At 43.3% G+C, this 25582-nt stretch overlaps 1 protein-coding gene across 2 annotated transcripts in view; it reads right to left on the bottom strand.

The window, feature by feature from the left end:
- Positions 1-25582, bottom strand: part of LOC132833410 (nuclear factor NF-kappa-B p105 subunit-like) — a 99453-nt gene that overhangs the window by 36385 nt on the left and 37486 nt on the right. For both annotated transcript variants that reach the window (XM_060851654.1, XM_060851653.1), the window contains exons 6-9: positions 8650-8801; positions 5926-6089; positions 5049-5207; positions 696-800 (exon numbers count right to left, since the gene is read on the bottom strand). In XM_060851654.1, the coding sequence (XP_060707637.1) occupies positions 696-800; positions 5049-5207; positions 5926-6089; positions 8650-8801 (580 nt within the window). The remainder of the gene's footprint in view (positions 1-695; positions 801-5048; positions 5208-5925; positions 6090-8649; positions 8802-25582) is intronic.

The raw sequence follows: 25582 nt of genomic DNA, 5'->3' as shown, positions 1-25582 counted from the left end.
TTGTGTGGGTGGTATTTGGATGAGTGTGTGTTTACAGCAGGTTGTGTGGGGGGTATTTGGATGAGTGTGTGTTTACAGCAGGTTGTTGGGGGGGTATTTGGATGAGTGTGTGTTTACAGCAGGTTGTGTGGGGGGTATTTGGATGAGTGTGTGTTTACAGCAGGTTGTGTGGGGGTATTTGGATGAGTGTGTGTTTACAGCAGGTTTTGGGGGGTATTTGGATGAGTGTGTGTTTACAGCAGGTTGTGGGGGGGGTATTTGGATGAGTGTGCGTTTACAGCAGGTTGTGTGGGGGTATTTGGATGAGTGTGTGTTTACAGCAGCTCGTGGGGGAAGGCTGCTGCTGGGATAAAATTGGAAAAGTAAAAGACCTACCCTGGCCCTCACTAAAAGTGGATGTAAGATTAAGCTGCAGCTTTAACATTCGGACTAAATTGTTGTGCCTTTCATTTAAACCGATGCAAATCATTTACGCTCAATATCAAGAGAGGTATTTGGACTGAGATACCACTCACAATCAAGAGATAATGAAACCTTCAGAAAATCAAACTGCAGATAAATTGAGGTGTACTTCACAGACACAGTGAGTCAGTATAACTTGAGTTAAGATCATTTGGCCCAATCAGCAAAGAGGAATTATAGAACATTAGATCATTTACAATAAGATATAACTATAACACTTAGAGTAAATGTACCTTTCTGAACTTTATCACACAGTAGGTAAACTTCATCTCCTCCAACTACACATCCAGCAGTCTTATCCATTCTGACAATCCTCAAATTTGATGCATTTGGTGCCTCTGGAACATTCAAAATAAAAGTTAACAAAGACTTTGGAGAAAAAGAATTAAAAACAAAACAATTTACACTTTCATTTTTGTTGTGATGGTAGTCAGAGGTTTTAGGCTCCATAAAAGTGCAGTTGTTGTAATCATGGAATGCTTTGCTGCTTTTTTTTTAGATTAGACTTACAGTGTGGAAACAGGCCCTTCGGCCCAACAAGTCCACACCGACCCGCCGAAGCGCAACCCACCCATACCCCTACATTTACCCCTTACCTAACACTACGGGCAATTTAGCTTGGCCAATTCACCTGACCCGCACATCTTTGGACTGTGGGAGGAAACCGGAGCACCCGGAGGAAACCCACGCAGACACGGGGAGAACGTGCAAACTCCACACAGTCAGTCGCCTGAGTCGGGAATTGAACCCGGGTCTACAGGCGCTGTGAGGCAGCAGTGCTAACCACTGTGCCACCGTGCCGCCCATAAGTCTGGGACAAATTAAAAAGTCAGCCTTCCATTCCGAAAGCAGCTTTCACAGGTTTTCCCAGACAATAACAGGTAGTCACTGTTGTAGGAAATGCAGCAACCAATTTGCACAGAGCAAGGTCACACAGGCAGCAAAATGACAATGACCTGACCATCTGTTCTCATGATGTTGGCTCTGGCCATCACGGGGGGAGTTAGTGATGTGAGATCCTTTATGTCTCTCGGAAAAAAATACCCAGAGCCTTGGTTTAATGTCTCATCTGAAAGTACAACACTCCATCAAACCTCTCCTGGACAGAGGACCAAGGATTTATGCTGAAGGTTCTGAAGAGGTGCAGGGAGAGACAGAGACCAAAAGAGCTTCTCAGAGCTACAGTGGGTGGATCTCACTTCAGTGCCCAGTTTAAAGGTAATCGAGGAAACAAGTTCTTTTTATTTATTCAAGGGATGTGGGTGTCATTAACTGGGCCAGCAATTATCACCCAAGTCTTCTTGCCCCTTTGGAAGGTGGTGAACAGTGTAGGGACAACCACAATGCTGTCAGGGAAGGAATTCCAGGATCCTGACCCAGCAAAACTGAAGGAATACATATATATTCTGGTGATTTATTTCCAAGGCAGCATGAGGAGTGGTTTGGAGGGGAATTTGAAGGTGGTGGTGTTCCCATGTATTTGATGCCCTTGTTCTTTGAGATGGAAATGGTTGAGGGTTTGGAAGGTGCTGTCTAAGAAACCTTTGGTGAATTTTTACAGTGCATCTTATAGAGAGCATTGGTGGTCGAGGATTTGTGTATAACTGTGAATGTGGTGCCATTGAAGCAGGCTGCTTTGTCCTGGACGGTGTTAAGTTTCTTGACTGTTCTTGGAGCTGCGCTCATCCAGGCAAGTGAGGAGATTCTATCACATTCCTGGCATGTGCCTTGCAGATGGTAGTCAGACTTTAAGGACTCAGGAGGTGAGTTACTTGCCGCAGTATTCCTAGTCTCTGACTTGGGCCTGTATCCTTGAATTTGTATGGTTGGTTCACAGAGTTTCTGGTCAATGGCATCACTCGGATGTTGATAGTGGGGGATTCGGTGATGGTTGGTCATTGATGAAGTGGCTGAAGATGGTTGGGCCTAGGTCATACCTGGCTCATAGGAAGATGGTTGTGGTTGTTGGAGGTCAGTCATCTCAGCTCCAAGACATCTCTGCAGGAGTTCCTCAGGGCAATGTCCTTGGCCCAAATATCTTCAGCTGCTTCATCAATGAACTTCACTCCATCATAAGGTCAGTTTGGGGATGTCCACTAATGATTGCACAATGTTCAGCACCATTCATGACTCCTCAGATAGTGAACTAGTCCATACTCAAATACAACAAGACCTGGACAATATCCAGACTTGGGCTGCCAAGTGGTAAGTAAAATTCGCTCTTAGAAATACCATGCAATAACCATCTCCAATAAGAGACAATCTAACCATCATCCCTTGACAATCAAAGGTGTTACCATCACTGAATCCCCCAATATCAGCATCCTGGGAGTTATCATTGATCAGAAACTCAACTGAACTAAGCACATAAACTGAGTGGCTACAAAAGCCGGTCAAAGGCTAGGAATACTGCAACAAGTAACTCCCCTCCTGACTCCCCAAAGCCTGTTCACCATCTACAAGGCACAAGTCAGCAGTGTGATGGAGTACTCCCTACTTCCCTAGATGGGGGCAGCTCCAACAACACTCAAGGAGCTTGACATCATCCAGGACAAAGCAGCAGCTTGACTGGCATCCACAAGCATCCACTCCCTCCACCACCGACACTCAGTAACAGAAGTGTGTACTATGTACTAAATGCACTGCAGAAATTCACCAAAGATCCTCAAACAACACCTTCCAAACTCACATCCACTTCCATCTAAAAGGACAAGGACAGTAGATACATGGGAACACCACCACCTGCAAATTTCCCTCCAAGCCACTCATCACCCTGATTTGGAAATGTACTGCCGTTCCTTCAGTGTGCTGGGTCAGAATCCTGGAATTCCCTCCATAAAAACATTGCAGCTTGACTTACAGCACATGGACTGCAGTGGGTTCAAGAAGGCAGCTGAGCACCACCTTTCAAGGGCAGTTGGGATGTGCAATAAATGCTGGTCAGCCAGTGACACCCACATCTCATCAGTTACTTTAAAAAAAAAGTATTTTCAACAACAAGAAAATGGTTAATGTTTTCTCAGCTCTGACCAAGCTAACATATATTGTGTGGATATCAAACTGATCCTAAACTCATTACAGAAAAATAAAGATGGTGTTCTTCAATTATTTTATGATGAAACATATTTTATAGAGGAACTTGTATCTGATTAGCTTAGTTTGAATCTCATAAAAATCAGATTTCACTAGATCCACTCTCGATTGCATGCGACTTCACTCTTCACAAAAATTAATGTGAAGCCAACAGTCCCTCTGATGGACCCCCTTCATTTAAAAGGTTTCCCCTGTGTGTTCCTTAAATACCAGCAGGGATTTAAATGTTAAATACTTTTTCTTTTAAATTTAGAGAATCTGTCAAACATGCTTGATCTGAACATGCTATTTTGGAGAGGAACAGAACAAAGTCTAAAGTACGGCAAATGCAGATCCAATGTTACAGCTGGATAAACTAACAAACATTCTTTGGGACTTTTCAATTCCTGTCTGCTCACAGCTACAGAGTGCGTCACTCAAACTAACCAGATGGACTTTTATAACAATTAACAGTCGTCAGGAGGCTGTCATTACATTAGATTTTATTTAATTCAAATTTCACCATCTATTATGCTGGGATTCAAACTTATGTCCCAGAGAACCAGCCTGGATCTCTAGATTACTTGCCCATTGACATTACCACTACCACTCACTCCCAAATTTTGATAACAGGGGATATAAATTTACTGTTCGTTCAAAAGTGTTTCTTGACTTAATTCATCGCTGGAGAACTTACAGAGATGATTTAGGGAAAAGAGCAGTAATGTACTCAAGTTACAGCAAGAAAACACAACAGCAGAAGGTGGAGCCCACTGGCTCCATCAATTTTGTTCCACAATTCAACAACATCAATTTATTATCTACATCAGCTCTACCCTTTTGCACTATTCTCATACTCTCAGGTTCCTCAGCATCTAAAAATCCATTGATTACTACCTTGAATGTATTTCACAGTGAGCCATACACTGCTCTCTCAGCTGGAGAATTCCCAAGATTCACAATTTTCCAAATGAAGACATTTCTCTTTATCTCAGTCTGAAGCAGACAATATTCCAACAAGACTCTGACCCATATTGCAGATTCCACAGGACACACACTCCAGCATCTACAAAGTCAAGCTCTTTAAGAAACGTATACAATTCAACCAGATCGCTTTTCTAAATTCCAGAAATACAGGTGTAAACTCTTCCATCACTCCACACAGGACAGGTCCCACACTGTAGGCATCAGGTTAATGAACCTTGGTTGCATTTACTCTGAGGGAAGTAGATCTCTCCTTAGGTATAGAGACCAACACTACACACAGTCCTCTGGACTGATCTCACCAAGTTTCAAAATAATAGACATCTTTATTCCAACTCCTTTGTAATAAAGTCTTTAAAACACCATTTGTCTCCCTAATTATTTAAACTGGTATAAAATGTTTATTTACCAAACAAAAATTTTGTGATATGGAAGATACCAGAATCAGTATTACTGAAAGGGTGAACAAACTTCCAGTTCACTATCACTCTGAGTTTGGCAAGAGGCAGATTTCTAAAGTGCCCACTTACTGCTGTCGTAGATGGGATCAGAAATAACAGGTTCCAGTTTACGTGTAAATCGACAGCTGCTGTCTGGAAGCAGGGCTGTAAACATGAGACGCACCACACTCAGGTCCATTTCTTTTGCTTGCTGAATGGAAGCCTGATGGATTAACTCCTTTTCACGTTCTGCAAACAGGCATCACAATAATGCACCATTAATATTCTCACCAATGAAACACAAAGTAAACTTTGACAATATCTTGTATTTATGTAGCTCCTTTAATGTGATAACATATTCCAAAGAAAATTACAGATAATCCAATAGGACAGATGACCAAATGTTCAGTCTAAAAGCTAAGTTTGGAAGCATGTCTTAAGGGGAGAGTTTTAGGGAGGAAATTCCCCATGTTAGGATTCAGGCAGCTGACAGATGGCTGTTAACAGTGCAGTGATAAAGTTCAGAATTGGAGGCGTGCAGATGAGGATTGAGAGTTTGGAGTTGGAGTCAAACATGGGGAATGAAGGAGATATGGAAATTATTGTGCCTGTACTCACTTTTTGAAACAGCTTTTGAATTCAAGCAAGGAAACAAGACTTTCTCCACTGTCTGAAAGTTTTTCCTTTTTAACTATTTATCCAATTCTCTTTTGAAATGTCCTATTGAATCTGCTTCCCTGTCCTTTCAGGCAGTATGCCCCACATCACAACAACTCACAGTTAATCTCTCTGGACTCTCAGTCAAATATCTTAAAATTGTAAAAATATTTAAAACTTCAAAATTTTCATATCAGCATTGATTAACAGTCTGGTTAAATCATTTTCCTACCTCTGCCCAAGAGCATCTTTATCAAGATTTCACATCAATTGGAGTTCACAAGTTAATTGCAAATAAGTTGAAATTTACCTGTGAGTTCCCTTTGACCGTAACCCTCGCTGTGTCGATGGTTTAATTCTGGGTGAATTACAACTCCATTATTATAACCCATCACATAAGCCTGTGTCATTCTCTGTTCGAGCGTACTGGCAACATTCTTCTTTGTCACATGTAGAATACCGAGGTTGGGAAATCTGGAAAAGTAACAAACATTGCGAATTAACAAGCAATGCTATTTCCACACAACAGGCAACCAGATTCCCGATACACTGATTCTGAAAATCTTAAACTCAAATTCCCCCCGAGCCAATGCTCTCTGTTCTGTCTCCATTTGCCCTGCGTGGTGTCCATATGCTTGTTGGTCAGTACCCACTTATCCAGACCCAAAGTGAAGATGAGTCAAGGCAGGGCACAGAGTCAGGTGGAAAGTTCTTGGGTCAAAGGCCAGTGGAACACATCACTATTGAATGTCTGCAGATTTTCACATGGGAATTAGAGGGGGCACAAAACAAATAGAATCTTCCAAGTATAGTCTGAGACAATGGAAGCTAAAATGGTACGATTTTAAAAGGGGTTCCAGGAGTAGACATACACATCCTTTGAAGGAGCACATTGAAGTTGAGAAGCCTGTTTAAAATTAAGGCACACAGAATCTGAAGCAAGAGTCTAGAGTACACCAGCAAGAGAGTTATTCTGGAGTTTTACATTTTTCTGGAGGTTTAGCCTCAGCTGGTATATTGTACACAATTGTAGGTACTAGGCTTTAGGAAGAACATTAAGTCTTGGTAATAAGAGATTGACTAGAACGTCTGTGTGAGGGAATCTAATTATGTGGAGAGGCAGAAGTTGTGCTGCTCTGAGCAGAGAAATTTAAGGGAAGAATTAGTGGAGCCTTTCAAAGTTATGAAGGATTTTGATACGTAAAGAAGAGTTGGCAGTCAGAGAGCATTGATAATTTCTAAGAAAAAATGATTTTTAACACTAAGTTATGATAATTTGGAATGCACTACCTGAGATGTAAGTGGAACCAGATTGAACAGGAATTTATAAAGAAAAATTGGTAAGTAATTATAATAGAACCATTGATGTGATTATGGGGAAGTGCAAGAGAGTTTGTCTCATCAGATGGCTTATTCAAAGATTTGGCACAGGAATGGGCTGAATGGTCTCTTTTGCTGACATGAATGCGCCAATATGTAAAAGAATCTATTTTAAAAGGATGCTATAGAGTTCACATGTGACAACAAATCTCTGTTATACACAGGAGATAAGGTGAAAGCCGGTGGAGTAGTGTGCTGTCCTGGATAGAGAACTGGCTTGCAGACAGGGACCAACCGTAGATATAAACTGGACTGTGACAGGCAGTGGCTAGTGAGCTATCAATGCTTTGATCCCAGCTAGCCATGATATATGTTAATGATTCAGATGAAGGAACTAAGTGTAATATCTCCAAGCTTGTTAACAATACAAAGCTGGGTGGGAGGGTGAGCTGTGAGGAGGATACAGAGATGCTTCAGTGTGATTTGGACAGGCTCTGGGAGTGGAAGGTAACATGCGGGTAAAGTATAATGTGGATAAATATGCAGTTATTCAATTCAGTATCAGAACAGGAAGGTGGTTTTTTTTTACCTGAATGGGGATAGCTTGGAAAAGAGAAGGTGCAACAAGACCTGGGAGTCCTTGTACACCAGTCTCTGAAAGTAAGATGCAGGTGCACAGTGAAGGGAAACAGTATGTTGGCTTTCATAGCAAAAAGATTTCAGTATTGGAGCAGGGATGCCTTGCTGCAATTGTACGGGGCCTTGGAGAGACCACAGCAGCTATATTGTGTACGGTTTTGGTCTCCTTACCTGACATGGATGTTGTGGTTGAAGCTTAAGGGATAGGCTGGGAGTGGGTGGCACGGTGGCACAGTTGCCTCACAGTGCCAGAGATCCGGGTTCAATTCCCGCCTCAGGCGACTGACTGTGTGAAGTTTGCACATTCTCCCCGTGTCTGCGTGGGTTTCCTCCGGGTGCTCCGGTTTCCTCCAAAAATGTGCAGGTTAGGTGAAGTGGCCATGCTAAATTGCCCGTAGTGTTAGGGGCAGGGGTAAATGTAGGGGAATGGGTCTGGGTGGGTTGCGCTTTGGCAGGTTGGTGTGGACTTGTTGAGTCAAAGGGCCTGTTTCCACACTGTAAGTAATCTAAAATCTAAATCTAAAGAGATATAGGAGATGTTAGCCTGGGGTATTATCACTGTAAGAGTAAGTAATGGTGCTTGAATAGTCATCCAGACCCACAGGTTAAATGTTCCGAGGTCATGGGTTCAAATACTACCATGGCAGATAATAAGATCTGAATTCAATAAACATCTTGCATTACAAAGCTACCCTCATAGTAACCAAGTAACCATTGCTGACTGTTATAAAAACCCAGCTGGTTCATTAACATCCCTTAGGGAAGGAACTCTGCTGTCCTTAGCTGTCAGATCTACATATGACTTTAGACTGACAGCAAAGTGGTTTATTCTTAGGGCTTTTACAGTGAAGTGGCAGTTTTCCTCCCATTCTTAGTCAGGAGTCCCAGGTTTAAGTTCCACTTCTCCAGAGGTTTGTATAACATCTCTGAACAGGTTATTTTGAAAATATTTATACTAACCATCTGATGAAACTAAAACTCTTTCAAAGTCTGACAACATGATGACATTGTAAGAGAAAGCTTTAATGTTGAATTATCACCAAAAAAGTACATTTTGGAAGAGGTTCTAACTTACGTTGAAATCATTTCCTTTGGACCCACTTGAACTAAACATATTCCTTTTTCACACTGTTTGCCAACGAGACTGTGAGCATGGAGATGCACACTATCCTTCCCAAAGGTCACCAACTGAACAACAATCTTTGCCTGTCCAACGTAGTTGCATATCTAAACAAAATGATACAATTACATTACTGATAAATTTAGACATCACAGTACAACATCTGACCTCAACCATGAGAAATACCAGTAAAAGTTTCTCATTTATTTCACAAACCCCTGAAAACACTATGTGATGTATTCCATTCCAGCAATATTTCCCACATTTTCCCCGAATTGTTATAACCCTATCGTGTGCTCAGTTGTACAAAAAGTCAAAGGATTCGTTCATTCCAATCAATCAGGACGGATATCTTGCTGACTGCCCAGCTTTGAAAGGAAAAATATTTGTGGAGTGATAAACATTGATGTCTGATACAACTCAGGAACTCCCTATACACCAGGTATTATTAACTTTGCCTTATACGACCCACTTTTATGCTCAATGAAGAGTTAAGCTAAATTTTATCTTATGATCAACTCTTCATCCCATCACCAGCACACAAAAGAGCTTTTTGTACCAATGTTTTAATTTTTTACTCTTAACTTTTCCAATGTAAACATTCTGCAACAGTACATTTTCAAATTTGGCAATACTGTTACAGAGCATCTCACATAGAAATACAGGCCGCTGACATTGATACATCACATAAGTACATGATGTAAGTATTTGATATAGGTATCTAACATGAAGGTTTAGGTAGGAAATTCTGGGACCAAGACAGCGTAAGACACAGTCGTCAATAATGGAATAGCTAAATGGGGAAACGTTGAAGAGGTTAGAATTGAGGAGTGAAGGTTTCCTTCACACAGACTAAAACAATGAATGCCAGTGTCAGTCACCAACAATGCCGCTAACCCCTCCATTTCCCATGCCGGAACATTCCGGTGGTTCGGTGTGTCTGTTGGATTGCATGGCGATTGTTAAGTTGAGAGTAGCCTCACACTGGAAGCTGCAGATGTCAGCTCCTCAGACCTGAACTCAAGTGGAGACAAATTGTACATGCTGCTGTGTTTCTGCTTCCTAATAAAAAAAAATCACTGAAATCATTGTGGGATATACCTTCACTTACAGTGCACCAAGCACTGAGGGAAAGTCACCCTTAAATCAGGAAACATTTCTGTAAAACAAATATTTATCATGGACATCACATTCCTACAATTTTCCTGTTTATTCATTGGCCAGTCTCATACCTTCTCCAAGGATTCCAGAACAAGGGAATTGAAGGTTAAATTTATGGCCATAAGTCAGAAAACACTTCCTCATTCAGAATTACAATTAGATGTTATTGTCACATGTACTGAAGTACAGGGATACAGGAGTCCAGTGAAAAGTTACAAAGTCAACACTCCCAGTACTATCTTACATACAAAATCTTAGTTACAAAGTGGAAAAATAAAGAAATACAGTTAAAAGTTCAACACTATAACCCTTCTATAGTCATGGGCCTACAGTCGCCCTGCACTGGGCTTTCCCAACGAGAGAGCACTCCCCCACCCCCCCCCCCCCCCCCATGCTGGCTGAGTCTCTCACTGCCATCCATCAGCCAAACTCTGAAGCCTCTAGCTAACCCCCCCCCCCAGGGCTCCAGCTGGTGTGACCCTCCGGACTCTGTGCTGCCCCCAAGACTGAGCTCTCTCCAAAAAGTAGGTTAAGGAGAAACTAAAAAAACTAAACAAAAAAGAAACAAAGATGAGAAAAGAAAAAGAAAAGCAGACAGAATGGACAAGCCCCTCCCACTGAAGTGGGAATCAGGAATTCTCTCCCAAAAGAAACACCACTGAGGTTAGGGATCAATTAGAAATTTCCAGACTAGGATTAATAGTTGGGCAAAGTTAGCAAGGCTTACAGAACTGAGGCCAATGGTGGAATTAGGATACAGAGCAGCTTTGTTCTGTTTAAAATTGTTGAACAGAGGGGCTGAAAGGTCTCTGTGTTCCAAATATCTCAAATAAATAACACAGATTACTTACAAATCTGTTGCTTTATATCAATAGAATATTTAAGCCAAATCAGATAAGAACATAAAAAAGTGGAACAGGAGGGGACCATTCAAGCCTGCTCCAACATTTAACAAGATCTCCGCTGACCCACACCCTCAACTTCACCTTCCCGAAAGTTGGTCTTGTGGTGTATCATGTGCCTGCACTATATGGTGAAAGCTGTGATGCTTTTGCCCAAAATGTAGCCTTTTTTACAGAGTAGAATTAAATGTTTGTGTTTTTGTGCCTGTGCTGTTGAACCAGTGCAGTGTTACACAAAAAAATCAAACAAGCATATGTTTGGGCCTCCCGTTGTTCTGATCGTTGGAAAGCACAAGAGTTTTGCTCTAAAAATTAATTTAGGAATTGTGAAATAATGCAATAATTCCACAAGAAACAATTAACCATCACTCTTAACATTCAATGGCATCACCATCACTGAATCTCCCTTTAGCAACATCCTGGAGATTACTATTGACCACCAAACCCTAACTGGATTCATCAAATAAACACAGCAGCAACAAGAGCGGATCAAAGGCTAAGAATACTGCATTGAGTAACTCATCTCCTGACTGTCTAAGCCTGTCCACCATCAATAAGGCACAAGTCAAGAGTGTGATGAAATACGCCTCATTTGCCTGGATGGGTGCAGCTCCAACCACACTCAAGAAACTTGACAGTATCCAATACAAAACAACCCGCTTGATTGGCACCGCATCCACAAACATTCACTTCCTCCACCATGGATGCTCAGTGATAGCAACGTGTACTATCTATAAGAGTCACTGCAGAAATTCACCAAAGGTCCTTAGATAGCACTTTCCAAACCCACAATCACTTCCATCTAGTAGGACAAGGACAGCAGGTACATGGGAATACCATCACCTTCAAGTTCCCCTCCAAGCACCACCTTGACTTGGAAATAGATCGCCGTTCTTTCAGCGTCACTGGGTCAAAATCATAGAATTCCCTCCCTTGGGACACTGTGGGTCTACCTACAGCACATGGACAGCAGTGGTTCAAGAAGGCAGCTCACCCCCACCTTCTCAAGGGGCAACTAAGGACAGACTGTAAATGCTGGTCCAGCCAGGGTCTCCCACATTTTATAAATGAATAAAATAAATGCAAAAACCAACTGGCAATTTCTACTTGGTGGTTCTCTACATTGGTTTATTGTTACAATCTGCACTCTGAATAGGAATCAAAATGGGTACACAGAAGGCACTGCATGTGTGTTCCACCACAGTAAAGGAGCTGAACTTCCATACGATTCATCTCTGACATTTTGTCTCATTTCCAGAGTTAGGGACATTATCAATTCCATGAAAATATTATGTGATTTTCCATTTTAAACAGTGATATTCAGGTGAAGATGATTTTGGAAAGTATTTGGAAAGGTACAGTTATAGAAATTTTCCATATTACATTGAGTTAGTCACAGACGGATGGGTGTAACTTGCTTTCAGTTTGCCACCAACACTGTGTTAGAATCAGACAAGGATTTTCACATCCAAACCACATCCATCAGGAATTATTTCTACTCTTTCAGGGAATTGTTTGCTTCCACCCAACAAAACTTTTCAAACAGCAAGCATCTGAACGAATGAAATTATCACCCCCAGGAAACAGATGTGGTCTTGCAATTCTGAGAAGCATTTTCACACAATTTCAATATATCACTTCAAAAATGGATTATCATTTGAAATTCAGACAGAAAAGCAACTTGGAGAGTGTGTGGTAGGGATGAAGAAGGGAAATATTGATCAGGATAGCAGAAGCAACTTGCTATTACTCACATTCTGACACTCATTTTGTACATTACATTCATTGAACACACAGAGACGGGGCCAGCAACTTAATGTCTCCTCAAAAAGGTACAGAACAGCTTTTATTATTTATCCCCATCACAGTGCTTGTGAATTTCTGAATAACTGTCATTTTTTTTATCCCAATTAACACTCATAAAAAGGTCAATCAAAATCCCATATAGCATCACAACTGAATCATCAGTCATTCAAAAATATGTAACCAATTATAATTGCACAATATCTGGGTGGCTCCACTTATGTCAAGGGGAACTTCCCAATTTTCAACATACAGCACCACGTGACTTTGGCAGAATATTCCCGACTGTGAAAGTGATACTGAGTTACTGAGTCACATGCACTTTGCTGAAATGGAGGCAAAAATAAGTTGCCTGCTTACTGCCACACAACTATGTCATGCATCTTGGAAATACCAGGGACTTCCCCTATATTTCTCATTAAATAGTACAGAAATTGACTCTGCATTTCCAGCCACCTTAAACCAGACACAACATGGAAATAATTTTCTGAAGTGGTTGTAACAGTATAACAAAAACTGGTATACTGCCAAGTAAGTAAAAGTAAAGCCACCACAAACCCAGAGGGCCATAGAGCTCCTTCCTCATTAGAGAGAGGACTGGTAGTGGTCAGCCTGAGGGTCACCTTGCCCCAGGTGATGAGAGAGGTTGAGAATGTAGGGCCTCACAGTAACCTTCGCCAGTGCCAGAACTGAACCCATGCTGTAGGTGTCACTCTGCATCACAAACCAGTCATCCAGCCAACTGATCTAACCAGTGTGGTGACCCGCAGATTAAACTCAGCACCAGCTGTTGGCTAATGAGAGAGCAGCCCAATGGGTCTCTGGGACTACAGCAACTTTACTGCAAAGCAGCATTTAACATAGCACACACCGTCATAGAATCTGAGAAATTGCAGAGTAGAAAGTTAATCAGCTTTCCATTACCAGGGCAAAGGTAGCTCTTCAATTGAAGTCATGGAGATGAAACTTATTTCCCTTTATCCTTCAATAATAACTATCCAATTTGTTTTAAAACTTTTTTATGGTGCTTACTTCACCAACAACTTGTAAACTATTTAATTTCTTGATGCCTCCCCACAGCTAATCTCGAGGTTCTGTATTTAGAGAACAAACCAGTCTACAGCAAACAGTTCAAACTTGGACCTGGTTCCTACAGGACCCCAGAGAAAGATCATCAAAGGAGGCGGCCACCTGGCCTGTTCTGTGGTGGGAACTGGTCCTCCTGGGAGCAGATGCGGTGGAGGCAGAGGAACTGGGAAGAAGGGATAGTGTTTTTACACAGGCAGGTGTACAGGAGGTGTACACCAGGTAGCTGTGTGAGCTGTGCCTATGACCACTTCCTCCAGACTGAAGACGTAGCCCTGGGCACTCGTGTGGACCCCAAACTATGCCTGTCCCTTGGTAGGGTATGTGGACAGTCCATCTTCTGCAGCTACACCAGCACCATTCCTCACCTTTTCCTCCACTACATCGATGACTGTATCGGTGCTACTTCATGCCTCCATGAGGAGGTTGAACAGTTCATCAACTTCACTAACACCTTCCACCCTGACGTTAAGACACCTGGACCATCTTGGACACTTCCCTCCATTTCCTGGACCTCTCCATCTCCATTAACGTGGACATCTACTACAAACCCACAGACTCGCACAGCTACCTGGACTAGACTTCCTCCTACCCTGCCTCTTGTAATAATGCCATCCCTTATTCCCAATTCCTCCACTACCACTGCGTCTGCTCCCAGGAGGACCAGTTCCACGATTGGACATACCAGATGGCCTCCCTCTTTAAAGACCACAATTTCCCCTCCCATGTGGTCGATGATGCCCTCCAGCACATTTCATCCACTTGCTGCACCTTTGCCCTCTAACCTCACCCCTCCGACCACAGTAAGGATAGAACCCCCCGCTCTGGTCTTCACCTTCCACCCCACCAGCCTCTGGATACTCACATCATCCTGCACCATTTCCACCACCTACAAACAGACCCCACTATCAGGGATATTTTGCCCTCCCCACCCCTCTGTGCACTCGGTAAAGACGATTCCCTCCGTGATTCCCCTGTCAAGCCACAAACCCACCCTCCCCTCCCCTCCTGGCACCCTCTCCTGCCACTGCAAGAAGTGCAAAACCTGCACCCACATCTCCCCTCTCATCTCCATCCAAGGCCCCAAAGGAGCCTTCCACATCTGTCAGAGCTTTATCTGCACTTTCACACACGTCAGTTACTATATCTACACTGGGGAGACAGGGCACCTACTTGCAGAGCACTTCAGAGAACATCACTGGGACTCATGCACCAATCAACCCCACGGCCCTGTGGCTAGACACTTTAACACCCCTCCCCCTCCCCCTCCCACTCTGCCAAGGACATGCAGGTCCTGTGCTTTCATCACTGCCAAATCCTTACCACTCGACGTCTGGAGGGAGAATGCTTATCTACCACCTTGGGACCCTCCAACCACACGGGATCAATGTGGATTTCACCAGTTTCCTCATTTCCCCTCCCCCACCTTATCCCAGATCCAACCTTCCAACTCGGCACCACCCTCTTGACTTGTCCAAATTGTCCACCTTCCTTCCCGCCTATCCACTGCACCGTCCTCTCAGACCTATCACTTTCACCCTCCACCTCCATCTACCCATCGCATTTCCAGCTACCTTACTCCCAGCTCCCAGCTCCCCCCCCCCCCCCCCCCCCACCCACCCATTTATCTCTCAGCCCCCTTGGCCTGCAAGCCTCATTCCTGATGAAGGGCTTATGCGCAAAATGTCGACTCTCCTGCTCCTCGGATGCTGCCTGACCTGCTGTGCTTTTCCAGCACCACCCTAATCTTGACTCTGATCTGCAGTCCTCACTTTCTTCCTACGGGGTAAAACAATGACTGCAGATGCTGGAAACCAAATTCTAGATTACAGTGGTGCTGAAAAAGCGCAGCAGTTCAGGCAGCTTCCGAGGAGCAGGAAAATCGACGTTTCAGGCAAAACCCTTCATCAGGAATAGAGGCAGGGTGGAGTGGATAGGTGGAAAGGAGCTAGGCAGGTACCACTTTCTTCCTACAGTCTATGCAGAAGTTCAGTAAACTACACATGACTAAATTAAGTATTCAAGAATATAATACCAACATTAGATTTTTTTAAAATACAGACATCACTTACAATTTCCTTCCATTCTTACAAGAAATAATAATGCATTAGTAAAATTACTGTAAATAGCCAATTATTTCTCCCTACATATTGAAAAGTGCAGCACAGCATCAGGCCCTTTGGCTATGTCTGAACCAGCCATGACATCATTCTAAACTAATCCTATCTGCCTTATTTGGTTTAATTTAATATTCCCTCTCAGTGGACAATACATACAAACACAATTAAACAAAATTATTCTCTCAGAGGCTTACTGCACAGTAAGGGCTCATTAACTCACTATGTCTAAGCCTGCTCCATTTACACTCATCAGCTTCTTCCCCACAGCCTGCAGATTGGCCCTCTCACCAAGGTGCTTGAATTGAACTTAGAAAGGAAGAAACATTCAGGTACTAACTGATTCCCCTGCCTGGCACTTCAGTGGGAAGCAGCCCTGGCAGGAAGATCGTGAATGAACAAACTTTCAGTTAGACATCTGCCTCGTCCACAACCGTGTAAGACTGAGGAGCAACTCCACGTCACGATCACTTCTTTCTTGCCTCATAACATATTGACCCAACCAAATATTTGCATTCAGCAGTAATCACATCAAGAGAACATTATGTTGGTCATACATGGACAAATCACAGCAGTGTGGAACATAGGATTTAAATGCAAGCTACCTCTCGCATGTTCAATAAAAGAGATGTTCAAGGTTAGAGTTTTGTGAATAACTATTTGCCACATTCAATGAGTAAGAAGAGCAATGGGAGTGATTAAGAATATTTTTTTTAGGTACATGGAATGAGACGAGGCCATTCAGCCCCTTGAGCCCATCCACTATTGAACCAGATTAGGCCTGGCCTTTAGGCTTTTTTAAACAAAACGGAAAATATAGCAACTGGAGAGCGAGAAATAGAGTTAATATTCAAGAACTTTGAAGTCAGGTTCTACCAATTCCGATTTTGTTGTGGTTCTGCTCGCCGAGCTGTAAGTTTTTGCTGCAAACGTTTCGTTCCCTGGCTAGGGAACATCATCAGTGAGGTGGGAGCCTCGTGTGAAGCGCTGCTTTGATGTTTCTTCCGGTATTTATATTGGTTTGTTCTTGCCGCTTCCGGGTGTCAGTTTCAGCTGCAGTGATTTGTATCTGGGGTCCAGGTCGATGAGTCTGTTGATGGATGTTCTTGCCGTTTCCGGGTGTCAGTTTCAGCTGTAGTGGTTTGTATATGGTGTCCAGGTCAATGTGTCTATTGATGGAGTTTGGGGATGAATGCCATGCTTCTAGGAATTCTCTGGCTGTTCTCTGTCTGGCTTGTCCTATGATAGTGGTGTTTTCCCAGTCAAATTCATGTTGCTGGTTGTATCCCCAGATACAAATCACTGCAGCTGAAACTGACACCCGGAAGCGGCAAGAACAAACCAATATAAATACCGGAAGAAACATCAAAGCAGCGCTTCACACGAGGCTCCCACCGCACTGATGATGTTCCCTAGCCAGGGAACGAAACGTTTGCAGCAAAAACTTACAGCTCGGCGAGCAGAACCACAACAACGGATACCCGAGCTACAAATCTTCAATCAGATTTTAATTCCGATTTTATTTCAGATTTCCAGTATATGCAGTATTTTGCTTTTACATAATTTCTTTCACCAACCTGCTCAGACATATCATGACCCATGGCCTTCTGCACCAGAGCTGGGGCATTACCACTGAACCACCAGAGCCCTATTGACCTCAGACCTGTATCATGACTCTGCCTTCCTCAGTTCCACAATCGTTCATTTTCTTATGCAACAAAATCTATTAATCAAATTCAAAACTTGAATCAACTCCCAGCCTCGTCCGCTGTTTGAGGGAGTTTCAGATTTCTGAGCATCTTTGCATGGACTGACGGATTGTAAGGTTCTGCTTCAACCGTGGAACATCACTCCCACCAGAGGGAACAGTTTCACTCTATCCTATCATTCCCTTAATCATCAATTAGATTTGACTAAATCTCCTGAAATCAAGGGAATACAAAGTTCATTTAAATAACCTGTTCTCATAATTTAACTCTCTTTGACCCAGCCTCATTGCATCTGGAGGATTGGGTAAGGAATCTTGCTGATGGGCAGGGGGCTGCAGACAGCAGCAGACCATAAATAACAGAATCATATTATCCTGTTCCCCATCGCCCAGTCACTCAGAAAAACAACCTTCAAATGATACACAAAAGAGCAATATAAACCATTGCTGAATAGCTTTATGCCTTCCAAAACAGAAAAGGCAATAATGGAAATGCAACCTCTCCAGGCCACAGGAATTAAGTCATGAAATGTAACACAGATAAAGAGTTGCTGCACTCACTTCAAGCTCCAAACTTCACATCACAGAAACAGGATAGAATAGGAAGTCCAACTGGTATGAGCCCCACATGACCCTTCTCAGGTTTCAGAACAGCAGCTGAAGCAGGATTAAACTAGAACTAATCTTTACACACTCCAATAGTTATTCTTAATTAACATGTTCAGATGTGTTACCACACATCTTCAAGGCAGACTGCACTTTGATGTCATCAGGGCCAGAGGTGGGGACACTACCAGTGCTCCACAAGCATCAGTAAATCATGCATCCTCAGAAGCAGATTCAAAGTCAAGCTTCGAGTTTCAAATCGGAGAGGATTGCAGATGGACAAACTGTGATGCAGGAATCAGACACAAGACAGCTACCCTGACCACATCACCATCATGTAAACTCCACCAGCTGCCACGGTGGGACTGGGAACCCATGCTTCCAGATTATGAAGCTCTCCCTCTAGATCACTACGAGAACATACAACAGTACAGCACAGTACAGGCCCTTCAGCCCTCAATGTTAGACTGACCGTTTATCCTGCTCTCAGATCAGACTAACCTATCATTCATGTGGCTATCCAAGAGTCGCTTAAATGTCCCTAATGTATCTGACTCTTCTACCACCTCTGGCAGTGCATTCCACGCACCCACCACTGTCTGCGTAAAGAACCTACCTCTGACATTTCCCCAAAATCTTTTATCACCATAAAATTATGTCCCCTTATGATAGCTATTTCCACTCTGGGAAAGAGTCTCTGGCTATCCACTCTATCTATGCCTCTCATCATCTTGTACACCTCTATCTAGTCAACTCTCATCCTTCTTTGCTCCATTAAGAAAATTCCTTCTGATTCCTTCCTGATGAAGGGCTTATGCTCGAAACGTCGAATTCCCTATTCCTGAGATGCTGCCTAACCTGCTGTGCTTTAACCAGCAACACATTTTCAGCTGTGATCTCCAGCATCTGCAGACCTCATTTTTTACTCCATTAAGAAAAGACTTGGCTCCCTCAACCTTTCTTCATAAGACATGCTCTCCAGTCCAGGCAGCATCCTGATAAATCTCCTCTGAACCCTGTCTAAAGCTTCTATATCCTTCCTATAAATGAAGTGACCAGAACGGAACACAATATTCCAAATGCGGTCTAACCAGGGTTCTATAGAACTGCAGCATAACTTCGCAGCTCTTAAACTCAATCCTCCTGCTAATGAAAGTTAACATACCATACGCCTTCTTGACAATCAACTTGGGTGGCAACTTTGAGGGATCTATGGACATGGACCCCAAGATCACTCTGTTCCTGCAACTGCCAAGAATCCTGCCTTTAATCCTGTATTCAAATTCCAAGTTCCGAAGTGAATGACTTCACACTTCTCCAGGTTGAATTCCATCTGCCACGTATCAGCCCAGCTCTGCATCCTGTCAATGTCCCGTTGCAACCTACAACAGCCCTCCACACTATCCACAACTCTACCAAAGGACGGATTGCACCTAAATTGGAAGGGGACTAATATACTGGCAGGGAGATTTGCTAGATCTGCTCAGAAGGATTTAAGGTGGGGGGGGGGGGGGAGGGGGGGGAGGGGGGGGGGACCCAGGGAGATAGTGAGGAAAGAGATCAATCTGAGACGGGTACAGTTGTGAACAGAAGCAAGTCAAACAGTCAGGGCAGACAGGGACAAGGTAGGACTAATAAATTAAACTGCATTTATTTCAATGCAAGGGGCCTAACAGGGAAGGCAGATGAACTCAGGGCATGGTTAGGAACATGGGACTGGGATATCATAGCAATTACAGAAACATGGCTCAGGGATGGGCAAGACTGGCAGCTTAATGTTCCAGGATACAAATGCTACAGGAAGGATAGAAAAGGAGGCAAGAGAGTAGGGGGAAAGGTGTTGTTGTTAAGAGATAGCATTACAGCTGTACTGAGGGAGGATATTCCCAGAAATACATCCAGGGAAGTTATTTGGATGGAACTGAAAAATAAGAAAGGGATGATCTTATTGGGATTGTATTATAGACCCACTAATAGTCAGAGGGAAATTGAGAAACAAATTTGTAAGGAGATCTCAGCTATCTGTAAGAATAATAGGGTGGTTATGGTAGGGGATTTTAAATTTCCAAACATCGACTGGGACTGCCATAGTGTTAAGGGTTTAGATGGAGAGGAACTTTTTAAGTGAATACTGAATTTTTCTGATTCAGTATGTGGATGTACCTACTGGAGAAGGTGCAAAACTTGACCTACTCTTGGGGAAATAAGGCAGGGCAGGTGACTGAGGTGTCAGTGGGGGAGCACTTTGGGGCCAGTGACCATAATTCTATTAGATTTAAAATAGTGATAGATAAGGATTGACCAAATCTAAAAGTTGAAGTTCTAAATTGGAGAAAGGCCAATTTTGACGGTATTAGGCAAGAACTTTTGAAAGCTGATTGGAGGCAGATGTTTGCAGGTAAAGGGACGGCTGGAAAATGGGAAGCCTTCAGAAATGAGATAACGAGAATCCAGAGAAAGTATATTCCTGTTAGGGTGAAAGGAAAGGCTGGTAACTATAGGGAATGCTGGATGATGAAAGAAATTGAAGGTTTGGTTAAGAAAAAGCAAGGAAGCAGATGTAAGGTATAGACAGGGTAGATCAAGTGAATCCTAAGAAGAGTATAAAGGCAGTAGGAGTATACTTAAGAGGGAAATCAAGAGGGCAAAAAGGGGAACATGAGATAGCTTTGGCAAATAGAATTAAGGAGAATCCGAAGGGTTTTTACAAATACGTTAAGGACAAAGGGTAACTAGGGAAAAAATAGGGCCCCTCAAAGATCAGCAAGGTGGCCTTTGTGTGGAGCCACAGAAAATGGGGGAGATACTAAATGAGTATTTTGCATCTGTATTTACAGTGGAAAAGGATAGGGAAGATATAGACTGTAGGGAAATAGATGGTGATATCTTGCAAAATGTCCAAATAACAGAGGAGGAAGTGCTGGATGTCTTGAAACACGTAAAGCTGGATAAATCCCCAGGACCTGATCAGGTGTACCCTAGAACTCTGTGGGAAGCTAGAGAAGTGATTGCTGGCCCCTTGCTGAGATATTTGTATCATTGATAGTCACAGGTGAGGTGCCGGAAGACTGGAGGTTGGCAAATGTGGTGCCACTGTTTAAGAAGGTCAGTAAGGCCAAGCCAGGGAACTATAGACCGGTGAGCCTAACATCTGTGGTGGGCAAGTTGTTGGAAGGAATCCTGAGGGACAGGATGTACATGTATTTGGAAAGGGAAGGACTGATTAGGGATAGTCAACATGGGTTTGTGCCATGTCTCTGGAAATCATGTCTCACAAACTTGATTGAGTTTTTTGAGGATGTAACAAAGAGGATTGATGAGGGCAGAGCGGTAGACGTGATATATATGGATTTCAGTAAGGTGTTCGATAAGGTTCCCCATGGGAGACTGATTAGCAAGGTTAGATCTCATGGAATACATGGAGAACTAGCCATTTGGATACAGAACAGGCTCAAAGGTAGAAGACAGAGAGTGGTGGTGGAGGGTAGTTTTTCAGACTGGAGGCCTGTGACCAGTGGAGTGCCACAAGGATCGGTGCTGGGTCCTCTACTTTTTGTCATTTACATAAATGATTTGGATGCGAGCATAAGAGGTACAGTTAGTAAGTTTGCAGATGACACCAAAATGGGAGTTGGAGTGGACAGCGAAGAAGGTTACTTCAGATTACAACAGGATATTGACCAGATGGGCCAACGAGCTGAGAAGTGGCAGATGGAGTTTAATTCTGCTAAATGCAAGGTGCTGCATTTTGGGAAAGCAAATCTTAGCAGGACATATACGCTTAATGGTAAGGTCCTTAATGGAGTGTTGCTGAACAAAGAGACCTTGGAGTGCAGGTTCATAACTCCTTGAAAGTGGAGTCGCAGGTAGATAGGATAGTGAAGAACGCATTTGGTATGCTTTCCTTTATTGGTCAGAGTATTCAGTACAGGAGTTGGGAAGTCATGTTGTGGCTGTACAGGACATTGGTTAGGCCACTGTTGGAATATCGCATGAAATCCTGGTCTTCTTCCTATCGGAAAGATGTTGTGAAACTTGAAAGGGTTCAGAAAAGATTAACAAGGATGTTGCCAGGGTTGGAGGATTTAAGCTATAGGGAGAGGCTGAACAGGCTACGGCTGTTTTCCCTGGAGCGGTGGAGGCTGAAGTTTACAAAATTGTGTGGGGCATGGATAGGGTAAATAGACAAAGTCTTTTCTCTGGAGTCGGGGAGTCCAGAACTAGAGGGCATAGGTTTAGGATGAGAGGGGAAAGATATAAAAGAGACCTGAGGGGCAACTTTTTCACACTGAGGGTGGTATGTACGTGTATGGAATGAGATGCCAGAGGAAGTGGAGGAGGCTGGTACAAATTGCAACATTTAAGAGGCATTTGGATGGGTATATGATTAGGAAGGGTTTGGAAGGATATGGGCCGGGTGCTGGCAGGTGGGACTAGATTGGGTTGGAATATCTGGTCGGCGTGGACAGGTTGGACTAAAGGGTCTGTTTCCATGCTGTACATCTCTATGACTCTATTTCTCGCCTGGTCCAGGGGATTTGAGAGCGTGGTGCTGCAAAAGCACAGCAGGTCAGGCAGCAGAATGAAGAACTTAAGCTCCTTGCTCTTCGGATGCTGCCTAACCTGCTGTGCTTTTCCAGCACCACACTCTTGACTCTGACTTCCAGCATCTGCAGTCCTCACTTCCTCCTGTCAAAGGGGATTTATCTATCCTCATAAATCTCAAAATTTTCAGCACATCCTCCTCCTTAATATCAACCTGTTCAAGAATATCAGTCTGTTTCAGGCTGTCCTCAGAAATGTCAAGGTCCCTCTCAGTGGTGAATACTGAAGCAAAGTATTCATTAAGTACCGCCCCTCCAACTCCAGGTGTAAGTTGCCTCCACTATTCCTGATTGGCCCTTCCCTCACTCTGGCCACCCTCTTGTTCCTCACATATGTGTAGATTTCCTTAGGGTTTTCCTTAATCCTACCCACTAAAGCTTTTTCATGCCCCCTTCTAGCTCTCCTAAGTCCATTCTTCAGTTCCTTCCTGGTTACCTTGTAACCTTCTGGAGCCCTGTTTGATCCTTGCCTCCTCAACCTTATGTAAGCTTCCTTCTTCCTCTTGACTAGATGTTCCACATCCCTTGTCACCCAAGGTTCCTTCACCCTACTATCCCTTCCTTGCCTCAGTGGGATAAGCCTGTCTAGTATTAATCAGCAATTGCTCCTAAACAACCTCTATATTTTATAAGACCATAAGACATAGGAGTGGAAGTAAGGCCATTCGGCCCATCGAGTCCACTCCGCCATTCAATCAGGCTGATAGGCATTTCAACTCCACTTACCAGCATTCTCCCCGTAGCCCTTAATTCCTCGAGACATCAAGAATTTATCAATCTCTGTCTTGAAGACATTTAGCGTCCCGGCCTCCACTGCACTCTACGGCAATGAATTCCACAGGCCCACCACTCTCTGGCTGAAGAAATCTCTCCGCATTTCTGTTCTGAATTGACCCCCTCTAATACTAAGGCTGTGTCCATGGGTCCTAGTCTCCTCGCCTAACGGAAACAATTTCCTAGCATCCACCCTTTCCAAGCCCTGTATTAAGTTTCTATTAAATCTCCCCTTAATCTTCTAAACTCCAATGAATACAATCCCAGGATCCTCAGCCGTTCCTCGTATGTTAGACCTACCATTCCAGGGATTATCCGTGTGAATCTCCGCTGAACACGCTCCAGTGCCAGTATGTCCTTCCTGAGGTGTGGGGACCAAAACTGGACACAGTTCTCCAAATGGGGCTTAACCAGAGCTTTATAAAGTCTCAATAGCACTATGGTGCTTTTATATTCCAACCCTCTTGAGATAAGAGACAACATTGCATTCGCTTTCTTAATCACGGACTCAACCTGCATGTTTACCTTTAGAGAATCCTCGACTAGCACTCCCAGATCCCTTTGTACTTTGGCTTTACGAATTTTCTCACCAGTTAGAAAGTAGTCTATGCTTTTATTCTTTTTCCAAAGTGCAAGACCTTGCATTTGCTCACGTTGAATTCCATCAGCCATTTCCTGGACCACACTCCCAAACTGTCTTGATGCTTCTGTAGCCTCCCCACTTCCTCAGTACTACCTGCCTGTCCACCTAACTTCGTATCATCGGCATTTCTATCATGCATTTCCCCGGAAATATATGTTCCCAATTTAGGCGCCCCAATACCTGCCTAATACCACTAAAATTCCCCCTCCCCCAATTAAATATTTTCCCATACTGTCCACTCCTATCCCTCTCTATGAGTATAGGAAAGGTCAGGGAGTTGTGATCACTAACACCAAAATGCTCTCCCACTGAGAGATCTGACACCTGACCTGGTTCGTTGCCAAGCACCAAGTCTAGTATGGCCTCCCCTCTGACATAACCACAACACACAGACATGCCTGCTCCACGCAGCGTTATAGCTCCTTATTCACAAACATATTCCTTCTTTCAGTCTGTTTTTTTGAAAACCACCGCTAAATAAATGAATGAAAACATATAAGTAGTAACAATAAACAAGCATTGCCCACTAGGGGCAGTGCAACTACAATAGCAATAGGAAAGAGAGCTCTTGTGATGCAGGAGTAACGTCCTTAGCTCTGGGCCAGGAGGCTTAAGTTCAACTCCCACTCGCTCTAGAGATGTGTCATAACATATGCCCCAAACACCGTTGATTAGAAAATATCAAGAAGGATAGGGTAGGAAGGGAGAGGGAGAGGACTAAATTAAAATGGAGTTGGAGGGGGAAATAATGCACTCAGGCCCCATGATGTCCATCTCTCGCTAAAGGTGTCAGCGATCTTTCTATTTTATATTTTATGATGAAAAATAATGGGACTTGTATCAAGTCCAAAGATGAGCAGGTTAGGTGAATTGGCCATGCTAAATTGTCCATAGTGTTCAGGGATGTGTAGGTTTGGTGCATTAGTCAGGGGTAAATGTAGAGCAATTGGGTGGATCACTCTTCAGAGAGTCACTGTGGACTTGTTGGGCCAAATGGCCTGTTTCCACACTGTAGGGATTCTATGAGCCCACCTGGTCCAGAGGGAGGGACACTACCACTGTACCATAAACTCTCCCCTATCCTTCTGCTTTTTTAAGTTGATAACTTTTTTTCATGTTTTGAAATATCAGAGATCCCTGTAGGTGTTGTTCTGAGTCATGTCACACCCCTGGAGTAGGTGGGACTTTAACTCAGGTCTCCTGGTTCAGGGGTAGGAACACTACCAATGTGCCACAACAGCCCCTCCCCCCAACACTTCTGATTTTAGGGAAAATCATAATCCCCATAACCTGCAGATCGTTATTACCATTAGAAACAGTTAACCTTTGCATATCAACCCCTATCCCATCTAATGACCTATCAACAGATCTTTCTATTCTTTATCTCTTTGTATATTTATCCAACTTGCTATGATATCATCTCAAATACTTCCTCATGTGGATATCGAAGCTTCTTGCCAGAGGTAATCAACTATAAACCTTCA

The sequence above is a fragment of the Hemiscyllium ocellatum genome, chromosome 36 (genome assembly GCF_020745735.1).
Source record: "Hemiscyllium ocellatum isolate sHemOce1 chromosome 36, sHemOce1.pat.X.cur, whole genome shotgun sequence".
Lineage (NCBI taxonomy): Eukaryota > Metazoa > Chordata > Chondrichthyes > Orectolobiformes > Hemiscylliidae > Hemiscyllium > Hemiscyllium ocellatum.
The sequence above is the reverse complement of the archived record's forward strand: the minus strand, read 5'-3'. Positions and strand labels throughout refer to the sequence as shown.